General features: G+C 40.4%; 1 protein-coding gene across 1 annotated transcript in view; it reads left to right on the plus strand.

Moving 5' to 3' along the window:
- LOC126456134 (uncharacterized) overlaps nt 1-18,768 on the plus strand; it is a 197,008-nt gene that overhangs the window by 168,571 nt on the left and 9,669 nt on the right. The window contains exon 2 of the mRNA XM_050091888.1: nt 180-372. Coding sequence (XP_049947845.1) covers nt 270-372 — 103 coding nt within the window. The 5' untranslated portion in view covers nt 180-269. The remainder of the gene's footprint in view (nt 1-179; nt 373-18,768) is intronic.

Below are 18,768 nucleotides of genomic sequence, written 5' to 3' on the forward strand. Positions count from 1 at the left end.
ACCGCCAGGCGCTCCCGCTTTCTGCTGCTCCCTGCCTGGCTGCCGCCGCCGCTGCTGTTGCCGCCGCTTGGCGCTCGCTGCTACGCTGCGCTCGGTGTTGCGGCTGGGGCGCGGAGGGCGGATGGTGACACGGCGACAGGACTGACGTGGGCCGCGTGGCGCGTCGCTTGCTGTTGCAGCTCGGCTCGGCTCGGCTCAGCTCAGCTCGGCTCAGCAGCTAGTTGATCGCTGCTCGCTGCGTCGCGGAGTCGGCTCTACGCTCAGCGCTGATGGCGGCGTGGGCGCTCTCTGTGTTGCAGGCCGCCATCGCTATCATGCCGGTAGGCGGCCGGGTCGCGGGAAAGGTGGGGATCTTCTCCAACCTTCAGAACGGTGAGTGCGCGCTCACTACTCCTCAAATGTACATTCGCTCCTAAAAGTCACATTGAGACAAGTATCAGCTGATACTATAGACAGCACTTAATTTTCTTTTTTAAGTTCTCGAGAATTTGTCATTATTTTAGACTGAATCTCGTGGGCAGTGCTCTGGCAGAGTGAGCTATCCAGTCAGTTCAGCTTGTCCCTCGTTCCTACTCGCAATTCTTCAATTGATCTCTCCTGAAAAACTCGCTCCAGTAGCCCTCCAGGAAGAAAGAACATCGCAAAGAAATGCCTTAGCCACACCCTAAGGGACCTGTTCCAAAAAGGATCTTTCTCTCCGTAAGGGTGTGTGCTTCACTTTGAACTCCCAAATTACTGTTGTGAGCGAGACCAGGAACCTGTCGGCAAGAGGACAATTAGCATAGAATGAGGATATGTAATGACATCAGTGAAATTCGTCCAGTAACACTGAATCTGCACTGTAATGAAGACGTTCTTTACTTATTTATTTGGTATTTGCTTTTAGTTTTCTTCTGTGTAAGGGAACAGACCGAATGTTGTACTTAAACTGGCATGAATGTAGCACGTAATACCTTAACTAAATTTCAAATGTGTTAGTAATAACTAAGAATTATGATATTTAAGGGAAAATTCTACATAGAATATCTGCATAGAAAGGAACAATAATGACTAAAAATGTGTACCATTTGCCTGCCTAGTGCACAGATATCTTTCATCTGGAATCCAATTGTCACCAACTATTGCTCTTTTACGCTGTGCAGCAGTGGTAGGTCACAAATTTTTTAATTTATAATTCTGGACTACACTACTATACAACGCTGCACTACACTGCATTACACTTCACTACTGTACTTGGTATCAGAACCACGCTGAATTTATGATTTGTCTGGATGGTTAGCTCTGACACGCTGAGGTACACCTCAGGATTCACAGGGTTTAGGCTTCTGTGCTCGAAGAGGTGTAGAGGTTGGCTGCCAGCAGACGAGGTCTCAGGAAATCCTTCCTCGTCCCCCGAGGCTCATCTCCTCAATGCTTCCAGAAGATTACTGTGGGTGGAGTATGGCCTCTTCTTCGTTTTCGGAAAGCCATGTTGGTTTGCAGTTCATAGTCTGATATTTTAGGTGTCAGCGAGTTCCGGTTATGCCACAGTTTCTCATTCCTTATTATATTAAAGACTGTTGCATTTACAAATGCGTTCCTGACCTGGTCTCCAACACCTTGTCACATGGTACATTCCCATGTGATGTGATCCGGGATTCCGAATGCTCCCCATTCATAAGTGTCTGTGGTGCGCTGTTGTATTTTTAGGAAATAGCTGGGATATGCTCTTGGACCATGTCTCGACGGTAGTTTATACTGATAAGTCAAAAACATTACGACTACCGTCCAACTCGACACTGGACGCGGTAACAAAAGTATATAGGCGAAGTAGACAAGGAGACGGGATCACCCTAGCGGTCATATGAGCTGCAAATGGAGAAATTCATTGCGATAAGCGACTTTCAGAAAGGGCAGATTATTATTACGTAGAGCCTGTGAATGGGTACCTCGAAAATGGCGAAGCTGGTTGAATTTTCACATGCTACTGTCGTGAGTATCACGGGAAAGAGGTAGGAGAACAGGACAGAAGATGGGGATCGGAGGCTTCTTTAAAGACTAAAGTAGTATAGATGGTAATCTGTGGCATCTCTGCCGAAAGAGCACAATTCTTGGGCAGACGTAAATATTTCGGAGCACATCGTTCATCGTGCGTTGTTGAAAGTAGAACTCCGCAGCCGACCCAACGTATTCACATGTTTACCCAACGGCATCGTCAATTACGACTGCAGTGGACACGGGACCATCGGGATTCGACCGTGGATCAGTAGAAACGTGTCGGCCCTTCGAGTGAATCACGTTTTTGCTGTACTAGGTCGATGGTCGTCTCCACAAGCTCGAAACGTGCTGCTCGCCAGGGATGCAGGCTCATGGGAGCAGTACGGCGCTTGCCTAGGACCTGTGGTTGCAATCGAAGACACAACGACAGCAGCGAACCACATACATTGCTTCATGCTTGTTGTCTTACCCGACGGCGATTTCATCTTCCAGCAGTATAAATGTTCGTGTCTCGGAGCCAGAACCGTGCTACAGTGGTTTGACAAGCCCTATAGTCAACTCACTTTGATGTCTCAGTGAGTAAATTCGCGTGATGTAAATCCAATGTAACCCATTTGGGTCGCTATTGGGCGCCATCACTGCGTACGCAAATCAGCGGCCCGTTATTTTCACAAATTACATGAAACGTGCGAGGACATCTAATGCCACATTCCTCCACGAACCTACCAACAAACTGCCTCAACCCTGTTACGCAGAAAAAGTGATCTATTTCGTTTCTGAGACGGACAAACAAGCTATTAAGCAGGTGGTCATAATGTTTTTTCTCATCAATGTGTAGAGCTCTTGGTCAGAAGGAAGTATGCCATTCTTGTAAGCCACGCGGAGTGGCCGTGCGGTTTGAGGCGCCATGTCACGGACTGCGTGGTCCCTCCCGCCGGAGGTTCCAGTCCTCCCTCGAGCATGTGTGTGTGTGTGTGTGTGTGTGTGTGTGTGTGTGTGTGTGTGTGTGTGTGTGTGTTGTTCTTAGCATAAGTTAGTTTAAGTAGTGTGTAAGTCTAGGGACCGATGACCTCGGCAATTTGATCCTTAGGAATTCACACACATTCCATTCTTGTTCTTTCTTAGGAACTAACTGGTAGGTTCTTCTCCCTGTTTCTGCCCTGTCGCAGATTTCTTGCATCGTCTGCGTAGGTGGTGATGCCGGCAGTGTTTTTTATAGTTTGAAGCTGGTTCAGCAATGATACTATGACAATATCATAGAACTCTGTGGTCAGCCTTCCTAGGACATTTTAATCACACCTGCCTGTCGTTGCAATAATCTCGTACACTGCTGTAGACACAGCTGGCACAATGCGTCTGTTTCGGTCTTTTGAACAGGGCAGGCCACAACAAATTATCAAACGCTCCAGCTATATCAATCACTATGCCTATAAAATACATGTTATGTGAGGTATTCACAGTATTCATTAAATGATTTAACTCATCGTCAGCGTATTTTCCTCGTCTGAAACCGTACTGCAGGAGGCTCATGTTTACTACCTGTCTGAGGTCCCTCAGTGACGGCATAGTAGCTTTTCCTGTACTTTGGCATTTACCAAACAAATAGCCCTGTCATATTCTAGCAGGCCTTGGTGCTTTCTTCCTGTTTAACATCATTGCTAGCCTCACTTCCTTCTAGACGGACAGAGTCACAACGCTATTATTCACATCCTGTTCTAGTAATTCAGAGCGGAGCCGATGGTTCTCTGTGTCTTCGGTCGTTGAATCGTCTGGGAACAAATACCTAAATAGGTACTGCACTGAAGTTCCCCGTCTGTTGTCATCGGCCGTCGCATACTCTCAGGGCTGGTTGATGTAATGATGACGTCGACACCGAAAGTTTGGGCCAAACAGAGTTTCTAACTCGAATTTTCTGCTTTATGCGAGCAGTCGCGTTTGGTAGTCTGTGCACGCCTTCAGGTACATCCCACACATTGATTGTCAACGGCATTTCTTCCAATTATATCTGACCAGTGGACCGAGGAATCTCGCGGAAGATCCTGGCTTAGCATTTCTAAGGTTTATGCTACACGACTTAGATTTCAGTTTGTTGTAAGGCTGTCACAAATTTGAATTCTTGTGCAACTAGCTTCAACATTAGAGTCATTGTCGGGCAGACTTCAAAATTTTGTACAGTGGATGTCACACATATTTATTCATATATCTTTTTGATGAAGTCGTGTCATATTCCAGAGATAAATAGATGTTTAATAGATTTACATTTTGTAGAAGTATGATATACACTATCACAATATTAAATCCTGCCGGGCAATAAATTTAATATCAAAATAAGTTGCAGCAAAATAAAAGTTTCTAGCAAATTGTGGTGGTTTTACATTAAGGGGGGTAGGACGTCAAACGGGCCAACTTGGAGCAGGAGAAGCATCACAGGGTATTTTAATTTCCAGTGTCTATACTTTTACAAATAAAGTCATAAAACTTTGTCAGCATCACCAGGAAGGATTCAGAATTTCCACCTCGAAAACATAAGAAAATAATTTTTTCCACAAGTGAAATGTCATCATTTTTTCACTTACTAATGGCTGCATTTGTTGCTATAGGTACACTTTTCTTCATAAGTTAGAGAGATTCTTCGATGAATTTTGCACAGCATACATACCATACTTATAGGTTTATGAAACTCTAGAATTTATTTAATTTATGAAAAAACTAATGAGCTGTTATATTTTAAACTTCATGTTTAGGAAAAACATAAATTTTATAGTTAATTACCTCAATTTTCACCACAGTTTTTAATAGATTTGGAAAATTCTAGAGTTTCATACACCTTTAAGTATGGTTTGTATCCTGTGCAAAATTCATCGAAGAATCTCTCTTACTTATGAAGAAAAGTGTACCTATAGCAACAAATGCAGTAAGTGAAAAAAAGATGAAATTTCACATGTAAAAAAAATTACTTCGTTATGTTTTCGAACTTCCACTGCTATGAGTGTGAATTCTGAATCCTTCCTGGTCATTCTGACAAAGTTCTATGAATTTATTTGTAAAAATATAGACAGTGCAAATTAAAATGTCCTGCAGTGCGTCTCCTGCTCCATGTCGGCCTGTTTGACGTCCTACCCCGGTTAACAAAGCTGTGCAGTACGACTTAATGGAGACTTTATGCATGAAATTTACTGGAGGCGTGCTCATTATAGGCTATACACATAAAGCCTGGACTTGCAAAGAGCAGGTGGAGTCAGTTCTAATTTTTTCCTCACAAAGATTTCGTTTCTAAAAAAAATATGCTTCTTACGTCGCAGATTTAGCAGTTCTCAAAGATTGCACTAATATCATTCCACATCACTGATTTCATAACTTTATACGCACTGATCAGATATATTTCATACTCGTGAATTTTTAGTGGGTGTATACCCCTATGATAAGCCAAGCTCCTCAATGCAATGCCAATCTTAGAACGGCTCGAATACATGATAGAGTGGGGTTACTGGTTAAGGAGGGTGCCCACGACAGCAGCGGGTCAGGGCTCGACTCACGGGCTGTCACACTTTTCCGTCACCAGCAAACACTCCTCAAAACTCCCTTAGACCTTCCTTTCTCGAGTGCAAACTTCACAAAATAATTGGTAGACACTACTCTATTCCAGCCAGTGACAAAACCACTCATCTAACTACTGACATACGAAGAAATTAACAACGAATATGAATTTCCGTACATGATGACACAAGGAACAGGTGGAAGGGCACTTTAAAAACTACTAACAAAATATACGCTTTATGTCAGTTCTTTGTTCTAATATGAGACTGTAATTTTGTCTTCTGCGTGGTAGCTGTTTGGTATGGTCTCGAAGGCGAAGAATCGGGAGCCTCATTCAGCATCCCGAAATTTTACCTGCTACTCGTTCATTCCTCATATCCCCACAAGGGTTATAAGTACATCATAACAGTTCAGCTCACATAAAATCAGTATCATTTTTAAGTGAAGCGTGACACTTCAAGAGCATACTCATTAATGAAACTATGAATCGTGAAGTATAGGCATCGTCCATTTTACTGATGTTTCTGACGCTGGTTTATCTAGAGAAATTAATTATGCAATAATCATCTGTCTTTCATGTTCCGTTTGAAAATTACGCAGGTACTACCTCGCCCATAAGTGCAACAGTTACATGTAACATAGATCATTTTACGTTAAATTTATCAAAATTGCTGGCGGCAGTAATGAAGCCAACGTCCTAGTTCACCTTCTTTAAAGGAAATCGATTAACAGATAGTACAGAATTCTTGGAAAAATGTCGTATTACCGTCTTGAACAGCTGGTAAAATTCTTTATTTACGCAGGTAATTCCAGTCTGTAAGAGCATTGTCCACGAAAATATTTCAGATTTTAATCTTATTTTTAAAATGATGAATCATAGTGATTTATTTTGCATTTCCCTTTTTGAGTAGCAACTGATGAATTTTGAAATGCACGCTATTCATAGAAAGGATTTTACAACTATTCTTGTTTCCTTCTCTGCAGTATTGTTATTTTCATATACTCTGCAGTATTTTGTACAAGGTTCCCTTGTTGGTAAATAGCTTTGGAGGCATAGTAAACTCATCCTGCCTTCGGAATAAAACTGCTTGCATTCTAGATTGCTTCCGCTCACTGTGGCAGCACCACGGTGTTTGTATCAGTGGCCGTGTCCGCGCCACTTGAACCAGCTGTGGCTCCCAGCGCCTGGCAGTGAGTGTCGTGTTAGTTAGTGCAGCTGATTGTTTCCTGTTTCAGATGGTGAGTCGCTGAGCCTACAATGGCGTCCATCGTCGAGTTGCGCAGCTCCTCCGGTAGAGGTCAGGCGTGCTAGCAAGTGCTAGCGCCTGGCCTCCAGATAAGTGACTTTATAAATAACGCATAACCGGGGCAAATTCTGTGCCGCAAACCCGGTCGCTTGCTCTCTCTGCCTTGGGACTTAGGCCAAGTCCCCTAAAGCTTTTGCTGCAATCCACTTTTATCTCAACGACTTTTAAAAGCTCTTCTAAGGAACTGTGCTGCGAATTCTCCTATACTTATACTGACTAAAAATGATACACATTTCAAATAAATTTAATAAAATGAAGATTCAAGTCAGTAGTAACAGTTTGACTCTAGCGCAGAATTTTATATCCGAGCTTTGGAACATTAGTGCATCCACCACAAAAAGAAAAATTTTCGTCTGGTTGGGGAGAACAGTGGAAGAGAGAAAACTCAGAGCATAAGGGGTCACTAAGGTGAAAAGTAAAAAGTAATCTACGACCACTAACAAGAATTTAACTAATTTTCAGAATAAGGTTTAATTAATTGAGTTAAATATCAGTGCTAGTGAAATAAATTGAGCTCTCTGCATGACGCTTACTGTAAAGTTTTGCTTTTTTAAAACTGAGTGCTATTTAACTTTCAGCAACTGTGAAACCCACTATACCACATTTTTTCAAAAATATTGTTACTTTTGTAGAGAAACTATTTTTTGGTTTTTTCATCATTTTTGCTATCATATATTTTTAAGAATTTCTTTTGTTACCTTAGTGTGGTTTCCTTAACTAATCTGAACTTAATAAATGATGCTTCATAGAAGTTACTAACTTGAAGCAGATTCTTTTATTTGAGGTTGAATGATTTCATTCCAGTTCAAGGCCTATGCCAATGTACAATACTTTAGCAATGTTGTCTAATAGTCCACTCCCAAAACCGTTAATATTCTGTGTAGTGTTCAGCATATAGTTATATGTTCACATACTGAGAAATGAACTACTATTGAAAACAGTGATTTACTAAAAAGTGGAACATGAGAAATTCTTCTAAAATAAATCAGATTCTAAGAACCCGTGCAGTTTCCGCAATAACATCAGAAATGTGAACAAAAGAGATTTCAGTGAATGAAACGACTTCATAAGCAGCAAATTTCAGTTCTTAATATATAGTGTATGTGGATGGTCCTTGAATTTGCCGTGATCCAGAATAGTTATCATTTTTCCGACTATACTTAAGAATTTGTAGCTACATAGCGCTATCACTGGTACACAGGAAAGAAACGCCTCATTTGTCCCTGTTATGCTGTTATTTATATGTATATCAAGTAACTTTTTCATTGGTGTGTTTTGGTTTTATGTGATTCTCTTCCATTTCCAGAAATCCTTGAAGCTGTTAAAGATCTATGTTAAAAAAAGCAACCTCTAATGACAGAGCATGCATAAATCACGACTTAAAATGAAGTTGATAACATACATGCCACAGGAAACATCTCAATGGAAACATGATAGTTCTGTCAATAACAGACATTCTGACACACTTTGTCTGGTTAACTACAAAACTACTATACTTCTAGACATTGGTTATCAGTCCACAGTGTCCACTTCGTATGATGCCAACTTTACTCTCCTGACTATTTTCGTAAAAACATACTTTTTTGTATTACAGTAACAATTAATGGCTGTCACCTAAGTTTGGTTTACATTTGACTAACATTTACCAAAAGTATTTCGAGTTGTTCAACAATTTGTGCAGAATACTAGCACTTATTGAATCCAGTGTAAGAAATCCTGTAGTTTATCACCAATATATCTAAGAAACGAAATGACTATGTATAGTAAATTCTCAGACAAATACCATGCCACCAACGAAACTTGCCAAACTTTGTTCTACTAAATAAAGTTCACATGGTTTCATGTGAATAATTCAATACACTTGACTCATCAATAAATTGTTTAAATGATGAAGATGTATTAACATGTAACTATGTTTTTATTAAATTAGATGCCTAAGATGATAACCAAATGATTAAAAGTTTTGTTGTAATATATTTCCTTTTCCAGATGATCCTATAGCAATCATTGTGTAGCATCTATGTGTCTAGCCTGTAGCATGGCACGTCTGTGTTCTGTACAGAATGTGTTTTAGCACTTCAGCACGTCTGACAATTGTCCTCTCTCTAATTTGTTTCCGAATATTTCCCATATTCTAAACGACCCTCAATATTTTCTTTTTATGTCTCCTGACAAAGCCTAATCTTCAGTTGTTGCTGTTTTTCCATTTCACAGAAATCCTTCATTTTAGATACTGATATGTAAATGTTGGTAACTGACATGAATCTTACTCTTTTTCAGTGTGTCTTTCAATTTAATACACTTCGAAATAATAATGGCAGAAATCTATTATATACTGCTTTAGTTAACGTATTTGACTTCTTGCATGCCTTTCGTATATAGTGTTCATATTGGTTAAAATTCCTTAATTTTTTAAACATATGTTTACATTTTTATGGTATTTACCTTTTATTTGTCATGAAAGAGAACAAGCATACTCATAAATCAAACTCTTATGTATGTTATATTGTCGAAGATTTGCCAGAAAGACAATATTTTCACAATAAATTCTTTGTAACGGCCACTGAACCAGATTTCTTCCAAAAACTGTAGTTTATTTTAATTTAAAAGCGACACTTTATTTGTTTCATATACACTCAGTTATAATTTACTGGGTTATGAAATAGTATGAGTATGTGTCAAAAAAGTTTGACAACCATCTGTCCAAAGACTTAAAAGTAATACGAAATGCAGCCATGCAAAAGCTCTGCCGTGTAGTGCACAGATAGAAATTGGACTTTATGTATTACTTACCAACGTGGATGCTAATCGTCTCACATAGTCTTATATCGACAACAGAGGCCACTGCAGTTTGATATTCTAATATTTTAGATAGGGGCATTATCACAGATATCCATTTGCATCGTTTTAATGTGAGATTGTTATTGACAGGCTAGTGAGTTAAGTTGGTGTATAAATTCGTGTCACTTTTCCATAAGGACACAGGAGATACACATAACATAGACTTTGGTCATCAACAACATATTCTCCTTCACTATTTATATCAGACTGCCAACCCTGCACGACTGCACAAATAATGCGATTTTGAGGCAAAAAACACGTTGAGCTACCTTCGGAGCATATTTCCATACGGAAAGGATGCTCCTTGAAGGTTGTTCAATAGAGAGGGGAAAACGTGAAAATCTGATAACCCAAGGTCAGGTGAATAAGGTGGGTGCAGAATGACTTCCCAGCCCATTTCCTGTGTAATGTTTTAAAAAATGGCTCTGAGCACTATGGGACTTAACATCTATGGTCATCAGTCCCCTAGTACTTAGAACTACTTAAACCTAACTAACCTAAGGACATCACACAACACCCAATCATCACGAGGCAGAGAAAATCCCTGACCCCGCCGGGAATCGAACCCGGCAACCCGGGCGAGAGAAGCGAGAACGCTACCGTAGTGTTTTCTGTCAATCTATCAGAGAGCATTCCGGTATTGTTCTGGAGTAGCATAACTTCACGCAGTCTTCCAGGTTGTGCTGGAAACGCATTTCCTGTGTAGTGTTCTCTGTCAGTCTATCAGAGAGCATTCCGGTATTGTTGTGGAGTAGCATAACTTCACGCAGTCTTCCAGGTTGTTGTGCTGGAAACGCGTCTGCAAGACGACTGAGTTGTTGATTGAAGGTTACACCTCGGGAAGCTATTTGTAGTACTCCACACCATCGGCGATTCACCAGATACATAGTATTGTTTTTTGTGGATGCACGCAGGTGTTTGTACAGGGCATTGCTGCTTCCATTGAGCACAACCACTCATGTATTTTCCTTGTGTTACCATAAAGTCATCATTTATTATCACCAGTAACTACAGAGAATAGGAATGGTCGTTAATAGGGGAAGCGTTTTGTTAGACTGTCAGAAATAGGTAACATGTTAATGACACACAGTTATGAAATGGAAAATAGAAGGAACTAAGATGGATTACAGTATTATTGAGTGTATGTATTTATCGATGTACTGGAAGTGTTTAAGTGTAATAACAACCCAAAAATAGCCAGCACCTCTGAAATAATTTTTGGGCTACATAACGAATGTAAATTTCCAAAAAATTGTCAATCTGTGTGGGATGAAATCACGTAGACGCCTCTAGGAACTATAAGTAACATTATGCAGAGCAAGGCAGACTAACAAAATCCTCATTGTTTCCTTATCTTGGCTGTAATGACATAACGAGACTAAAAATATAATTTTCAACCAAAAGAGGATAAACTACGAATCCTCTGTTCCACGATAGTCAACTATATCCAGTTCCTCGTTTGAAAATGTGTAGCGAATACCTTTCCTGTAACATCCCATATATTCGAAGTGATTTAGATTTCAACGTTAAAACTTCAGTTAGGGTTTTTCTACAAAGACAAGAATCAAAGTTACTCGAAGGAAAACTAGCTAGTAAGAAATCACATGCTTTAAAAATGAGTAAGGAATCATTTATAAATGTTCTCAATTCAAATGTGAATTTAAAAATTGACCAATATATTTCAAGATTCTTAGTCGGTGTGGTAGATAATGATTGGCAGAAGGTAATTAATGGGCACAAGAATGCAGTTGTCTGTGCTTTGGAAATGTTTGTCAAGCAGTGGAGTGTAGAATTCCGTGGCCTCCAGTAAATAGCACAAGTTTCTAATTGGTCACTTCAGGGTCAGTTAGTCTGGATAAGGACATAGGGAGTCCCTTATGGTGCAGGATGCCAGGTATTATTGCCCACTGGAAGGCCATTGTAAAAGGTCAGGGAGGGGATGCTTACTGTTTGGCACTTCACTTGGTTCGTGACTGCTGATCATGGTTGCTAGTTCAATGCCAAATGACAGAGCAGAGGACTTGCCAAGTCAGGAATGAGCGACATCACACACACAATAATTATTATTATTTTGGGTGTTCTGGGACTTCATTTATTGTCTTTCGGTTTCGTGCTACCCCGTGATATGTTGTTAATTCTGAATTAATAACTTAATTTTGTTCACTCTGTTAAATGCTTCTTGTTCATGAATCAATCTTGTGACAGAGAATACATATGGTTACATCTTCCGTCCCTGGTCGATCAGACACTACTGAGCTATCCTTGAGGTTTCCTCAGATCTTTTCCCCCCACAAAATATTTTAGGGATCGTTTCAATTCTTCTAGAAGTGTTAACAGCGCGCTTCATTGTAAAATACGACATGTTAGTTTCTCTATTCTAATTTCTCTCCCATTTTTGGCTATAAAAGCTGCTTTTTCATTACCGTCTTACCGACAGGGTGATGGTATCCACTAAATTGCTAGTGTCTTGTTCTTCTGTTGTTTATATTTAATTACATCTGAAACTTGTTTAACTTGAACGATTTTTGGATTTGTGTGATGATAACCATCGATGTTGCTGCCATGGCATTACAAAATGGAGCCACTTTGTCGAATGTATGTAAATGTTTATTTACCTGATTTTTGGCAGTTCTAATGGTTTTAACTTCACCTTAAAAATTTGAGTGTGCGGTCGTAAATTTAGACAGAAAGAGAAAATCTTGCTGTATATTCCTACTCCAATGTTTCCTCCTTTTTTAGTCAATGAACCGCCTGTGCAGATGTGCAGCCAGTGATTTTCAGCCTGTATCAGATCTTTAGTTTTCTACGCTGTAGCTCTCTTTATTAACTCATCTGTTTCACATTCTTATAATTAACCATTATGTCTAGCTAGTGTTGCAACCGAGGAAGCAGAATTGGAGGGAGTGGGAAAATAAATTTTTAAGTGTCACCTTTCAACTGTTGATATTGTAATCTTATGTCTTCTACCTTTTTGGATGAAACTAATTTGTAGGCGAATTCATATTTTAGACATTAAACTTATTTTGGATAGACGAATCAGTTTCTCATACTGCAGCAATGTCGACTTTTGAATACTTATGTCAGTAGATTCTAATCGAACTGTATTTGTCATTAACAATAAAGCTTTTGTTTTTACTCCACTAGTTATAACTCTTAATGTTTGGTTCTGGATTTCTTCTAATCAGTTGATATTTCATGTAGTAGCTGTAACAAGTGTTCGCTACCATAGGTTGTAATTGGTCTTATGTAGGTTTCTTACGTTGTATTATGCATTGTGCTTGAACGTCCCCATTTACTACAAGCTGATCTTTTCAGTGCGCTGATCCTACTTTTTGCCTTCTCAGCACATTTATTTATGTGGGTTTGCACGTTTAATTTTCGATCCATACAAACCCCTAAATATTTAAGGTGTTCATTCCATTGCATGTCTTCCCCACTAATTGCTAAAGAGAATTTTGGATGAGAGTGACGTTATACGACAACTTCTTGTTTCAGTCCTTTCTAATTATTTTCTTTCATCTCTTTTGTACGTTCCTGGACATCTACATTAATCCGTTTTTCTGTCATTTGTCAGGAGCGATATGTCGTTGTACGAAGGGTAATGGCTAATTCACGTTTCTTAGTGCCTCCCATTTTATCAGTGACGATTTTAATCTTGCTCCACAAATGGATTTCATCTGGCCATCTAAAAAACCACCTTAGACACTTCCTGTCGCGTCTCATACGTCTTCCATCTTTTCATATAGTGTACGACGGCTGCTTCCATTACTTTCTCAGGCAACAGAATACTGCTGGGCGTACAAAGCCAACGAAACAGTGGTACGTGTTCCTCTAGCATCCCGCAACTTCTTGCTTCCTAAATCTGATCACACTAAGTACAGTGGTAAGAGGACGATGAATGTAGCAGTAGCTTTGACTGCCCCTGGCTCCAGCAAGTCTAGCGGATGGGTGGATCTCGAGGGGATTAATGTTCATCCCGCTAGCGGTCAACGATTTTGTGGCGGACCTGTCAAGTGAGTAACGCGAAAGGATTTGTGTCTTTCTTTTCGGATGCAGGAATCACACCTAAGACCAACATCTAAACACATGAGGTATTCGGCGATTTAAACAACCTAATAAAACATGTTATTAAAGGAAATGTGTTTGTATAAAATCAAATTCGAGTACTATTACCTATGTTTATTGTGTCTTTTTCACTGAATAACCGATTCCAAGATGATCTTCCAGCTAGTGATATGCCTAACAGACATACATACAAAAGAAAGTTTGAGAGAGAGTTTCAGCAGCACGTGTTAATTCATGCAGATTCAAATTCAGATTCTATATTCCATTATTTTCGTAAAGAGATTTACGGTTTTCTTGCTTAGTTTAGTTACATACCAACAGCAAAATAGAGAGATTAGAAGCAATGTGCAGTATAAAGAGTAAACACGGCGAATCTCCTAAAACTTGCACCAAGAATGTTCCGGACATGCAAAGTGCTATTGTTGTGCGGTTTTCACGGAATGGATTGATAGTCGGGAATTGGTGTTGTTAGTCAATGAACAGATTGTAATGGTACTTATAATGTGTATTTTTAATGCAAGCATACAATTGTTTTAATGGAACAATGCCTATTGGCATTAATAAACTAAAAGTAAGGAAAATTAGTATGCTAGTGGTGTTGGTTGCAGGATTCCAGTGCGAGTCGTTTACGTGATATCGTATTTTGGAGAGTTTTCAAACCGACACTTATTTATGCCGTTCAACCAGTGTAGTTGCTACATACTATGTTGTTATGCTTGCGTACGGTGTGCTTGTGTGCTCCCTGAGTGCATTGTGACTTGCTTGTCATTTACTGTGTGATAGTCCAAGGAGTAGGTCCTGAGTGGACGATAGAAGTTAATAGGTCATGCAAAATCCAACATGCTCATGGTGTACAGAGAATGTAAAAAGAATGTACTTGGTTCTTGTGCGGTGTATGCGACAAGATATATCAATAGACGTGAAGCAGCTCGGCAATTATTTATCAGCCTCTTCAACCAATTACGTGCGAGTGGTAGTATAACACTTAGCCAGTGTAACAGAAGGAAATGAGTGACGACAGATGAGTGGGAAATTAATGTTCTTCCCGCTGTTGCCGTTGTTCCACATGTTAGCTCCCATGCAATTGCATCAGGAAGGGGCACGAGTCAGGAAAGTGTCCTACACATTCTCGATCGACATAGGTTCCATCCTTATCACATCTCTGTCCATCACGAGTTGGATGGAGATGTTTATGAGAATCCTGTTAGCTTCTGTACATGGGCATTAAGACAGACGTTTACCAATCACGGCCAGGTAAACCGCCGAAACATGCACGTGTGTTCTGCTGACAATCCACGTTGGCTTTGTCACGTCTGTTGCCTTCGTCAGCGTCCGTGGGGTGTCGACGTCCGACGTGGAGTAGTGAACCATCAGCTCAAAGGCCCCTTTTTCATAGACGGAACACTGAACGTGCATAAGTGTCTCAGCCTCCTAACAGGCCATCTTCCATGGATCCTACAAGACGTTCCTCTGCAAACTAGGTGAAACATGAGGTACCAACATGATGACTGGCCAGCCCATAGTGCAGAAAGTACTACAGCATGTCTTCACAAACTGCTTCCCAATCATTGGATTGGATGCAGAGGACTTGTACCTTGGCCGCTGTCTAGAACATTATAACCAATGATATGAAAGTACGTATTACTGCAACCAGCTCGGAAATCTCCGTTGAAATGCTAGCACGTGTGCAGCAGGCGTTCCATATCAAAGTAGAAGCGGGTATCGCCGCTGCAGGTGTTCATTTTGAAATCAACCTTTGATGGTCAATTGTCTCGTTACTAGTCATAATCCACGTACGTAGTGTATGCACTTTGTTCGCTAGTACTGCTATCACAGACATTGTACAAGTGTCATTGTGGGAACTTTCGAAAATTACGATATCTCGTAAACTACTCACACTAGAACCCTGCAACAAAAGCCACTGATATTCTAATTTACCCTGATTTAGTTCGTTAATAACAGTACTCGTTGTTCCATTGAGAAAAGTGTATGACTGCACAAAAATACATTTTATTTGTATTATTAGAATGAGTTGACTGGCTTACAGTGAGAGCCGCTGACTACGAATCCATTCTGTGGAAACCGTACATCATCAGTCTTCTCCATTTCCGGAATATTTGCGGTGCAAGCTTCAAGTGATGCACTGCGTATTTAAAAGACGTACTGGAAGTGGATGTAGTTGATTTGACATGAGGTAAACCCTTCAATAGCACTTAATTACTAAAGAAATAGATTGCGTGAAGGAAATCACAGTGAGCAATGAAATATTGAAATATGTAGTACGCTAAAACGTAGAATGAATGCAAGTAAACTGAACGGCACGACAACTGTAATTGGAGATTTCTGTATTATCACACCAGATTCTTCTGCATTAAAACAGCATTCTCAGGTGAACTACATAAGAAGGAAAGTATCCCATCTACATCTACATCTACATCTATACTCCGCGAGCCACCTTACGGTGTGTGGCGGAGGGTACTTATTGTACCACTATCTGATCCCCCCTTCCCTGTTCCATTCACGAATTGTGCGTGGAAAGAACGACTGCTTGTAAGTCTCCGTATTTGCTCTAATTTCTCGGATCTTTTCGTTGTGATCATTACGCGAGATATATGTGGGCGGTAGTAATATGTTGCCCATCTCTTCCCGGAATGTGCTCTCTCGTAATTTCGATAATAAACCTCTCCGTATTGCGTAACGCCTTTCTTGAAGTGTCCGCCACTGGAGCTTGTTCAGCATCTCCGTAACGCTCTCGCGCTGACTAAATGTCCCCATGACGAATCGCGCTGCTTTTCGCTGGATCATGTCTATCTCTTCTATTAATCCAACCTGGTAAGGGTCCCATACTGATGAGCAATACTCAAGAATCGGACGAACAAGCGTTTTGTAAGCTACTTCTTTCGTCGATGAGTCACATTTTCTTAGAATTCTTCCTATGAATCTCAACCTGGCGCCTGCTTTTCCCACTATTTGTTTTATGTGATCATTCCACTTCAGATCGCTCCGGATAGTAACTCCTAAGTATTTTACGGTCGTTACCGCTTCCAATGATTTACCACCTATGGCATAATCGTACTGGAATGGATTTCTGCCCCTATGTATGCGCATTATATTACATTTATCTACGTTTAGGGAAAGCTGCCAGCTGTCGCACCATGCATTAATCCTCTGCAGGTCCTCCTGGAGTACGTACGAGTCTTCTGATGTTGCTACTTTCTTGTAGACAACCGTGTCATCTGCAAATAGCCTCACGGAGCTACCGATGTTGTCAACTAAGTCATTTATGTATATTGTAAACAATAAAGGTCCTATCACGCTTCCCTGCGGTACTCCCGAAATTACCTCTACATCTGCAGATTTTGAACCGTTAAGAATGACATGTTGTGTTCTTTCTTCTAGGAAATCCTGAATCCAATCACAAACCTGGTCCGATATTCCGTAAGCTCGTATTTTTTTCACTAAACGTAAGTGCGGAACCGTATCAAATGCCTTCCTGAAGTCCAGGAATAGGGCATCAATCTGCTCGCCAGTGTCTACGGCACTGTGAATTTCTTGGGCAAATAGGGCGAGCTGAGTTTCACATGATCTCTGTTTGCGGAATCCATGTTGGTTATGATGAAGGAGATTTGTATTATCTAAGAACGTCATAATACGAGAACACAAAACATGTTCCATTATTCTACAACAGATTGACGTAAGCGAAATAGGCCTATAATTATTCGCATCTGATTTATGACCCTTCTTGAAAATGGGAACGACCTGCGCTTTCTTCCAGTCGCTAGGTACTTTACGTTCTTCCAGCGATCTACGATAAATTGCTGATAGAAAGGGGGCAAGTTCTTTAGCATAATCACTGTAGAATCTTAAGGGTATCTCGTCTGGTCCGGATGCTTTTCCGCTACTAAGTGATAGCAGTTGTTTTTCAATTCCGATATCGTTTATTTCAATATTTTCCATTTTGGCGTCCGTGCGACGGCTGAAGTCAGGGACCGTGTTACGATTTTCCGCAGTGAAACAGTTTCGGAACACTGAATTCAGTATTTCTGCCTTTCTTCGGTCGTCCTCTGTTTCGGTGCCATCGTGGTCAACGAGTGACTGAATAGGGGATTTAGATCCGCTTACCGATTTTACATATGACCAAAACTTTTTAGGGTTCTTGTTTAGATTGTTTGCCAATGTTTTATGTTCGAATTCGTTGAATGCTTCTCTCATTGCTCTCTTTACGCTCTTTTTCGCTTCGTTCAGCTTTTCCTTATCAGCTATGATTCGACTACTCTTAAACCTATGATGAAGCTTTCTTTGTTTCCGTAGTACCTTTCGTACATGATTGTTATACCACGGTGGATCTTTCCCCTCGCTTTGGACCTTAGTCGGTACGAACTTATCTAAGGCGTACTGGACGATGTTTCTGAATTTTTTCCATTTTTGTTCCACATCCTCTTCCTCAGAAATGAACGTTTGATGGTGGTCACTCAGATATTCTGCGATTTGTGCCCTATCACTCTTGTTAAGCAAATATATTTTCCTTCCTTTCTTGGCATTTCTTATTACACTTGTAGTCATTGATGCAACCACTGACTTATGATCACTGATACCCTCTTCTACATTCACGGAGTCGAAAAGTTCCGGTCTATTTGTTGCTATGAGGTCTAAAACGTTAGCTTCACGAGTTGGTTCTCTAACTATCTGCTCGAAGTAATTCTCGGACAAGGCAGTCAGGATAATGTCACAAGAGTCTCTGTCCCTGGCTCCAGTTCTGATTGTGTGACTAACCCATTCTATACCTGGTAGATTGAAGTCTCCCCCTATTACAATAGTATGATCACGAAACTTCTTCACGACGTTCTGCAGGTTCTCTCTGAGGCGCTCAACTACTACGGTTGCTGATGCAGGTGGTCTATAGAAGCATCCGACTATCATATCTGACCCACCTTTGATACTTAACTTAACCCAGATTATTTCACATTCGCATTCGCTAATAACTTCACTGGATATTATTGAATTCTTTACTGCTATAAATACTCCTCCACCATTGGCGTTT

This window comes from Schistocerca serialis, chromosome 2 (assembly GCF_023864345.2).
Source record: "Schistocerca serialis cubense isolate TAMUIC-IGC-003099 chromosome 2, iqSchSeri2.2, whole genome shotgun sequence".
Lineage (NCBI taxonomy): Eukaryota > Metazoa > Arthropoda > Insecta > Orthoptera > Acrididae > Schistocerca > Schistocerca serialis.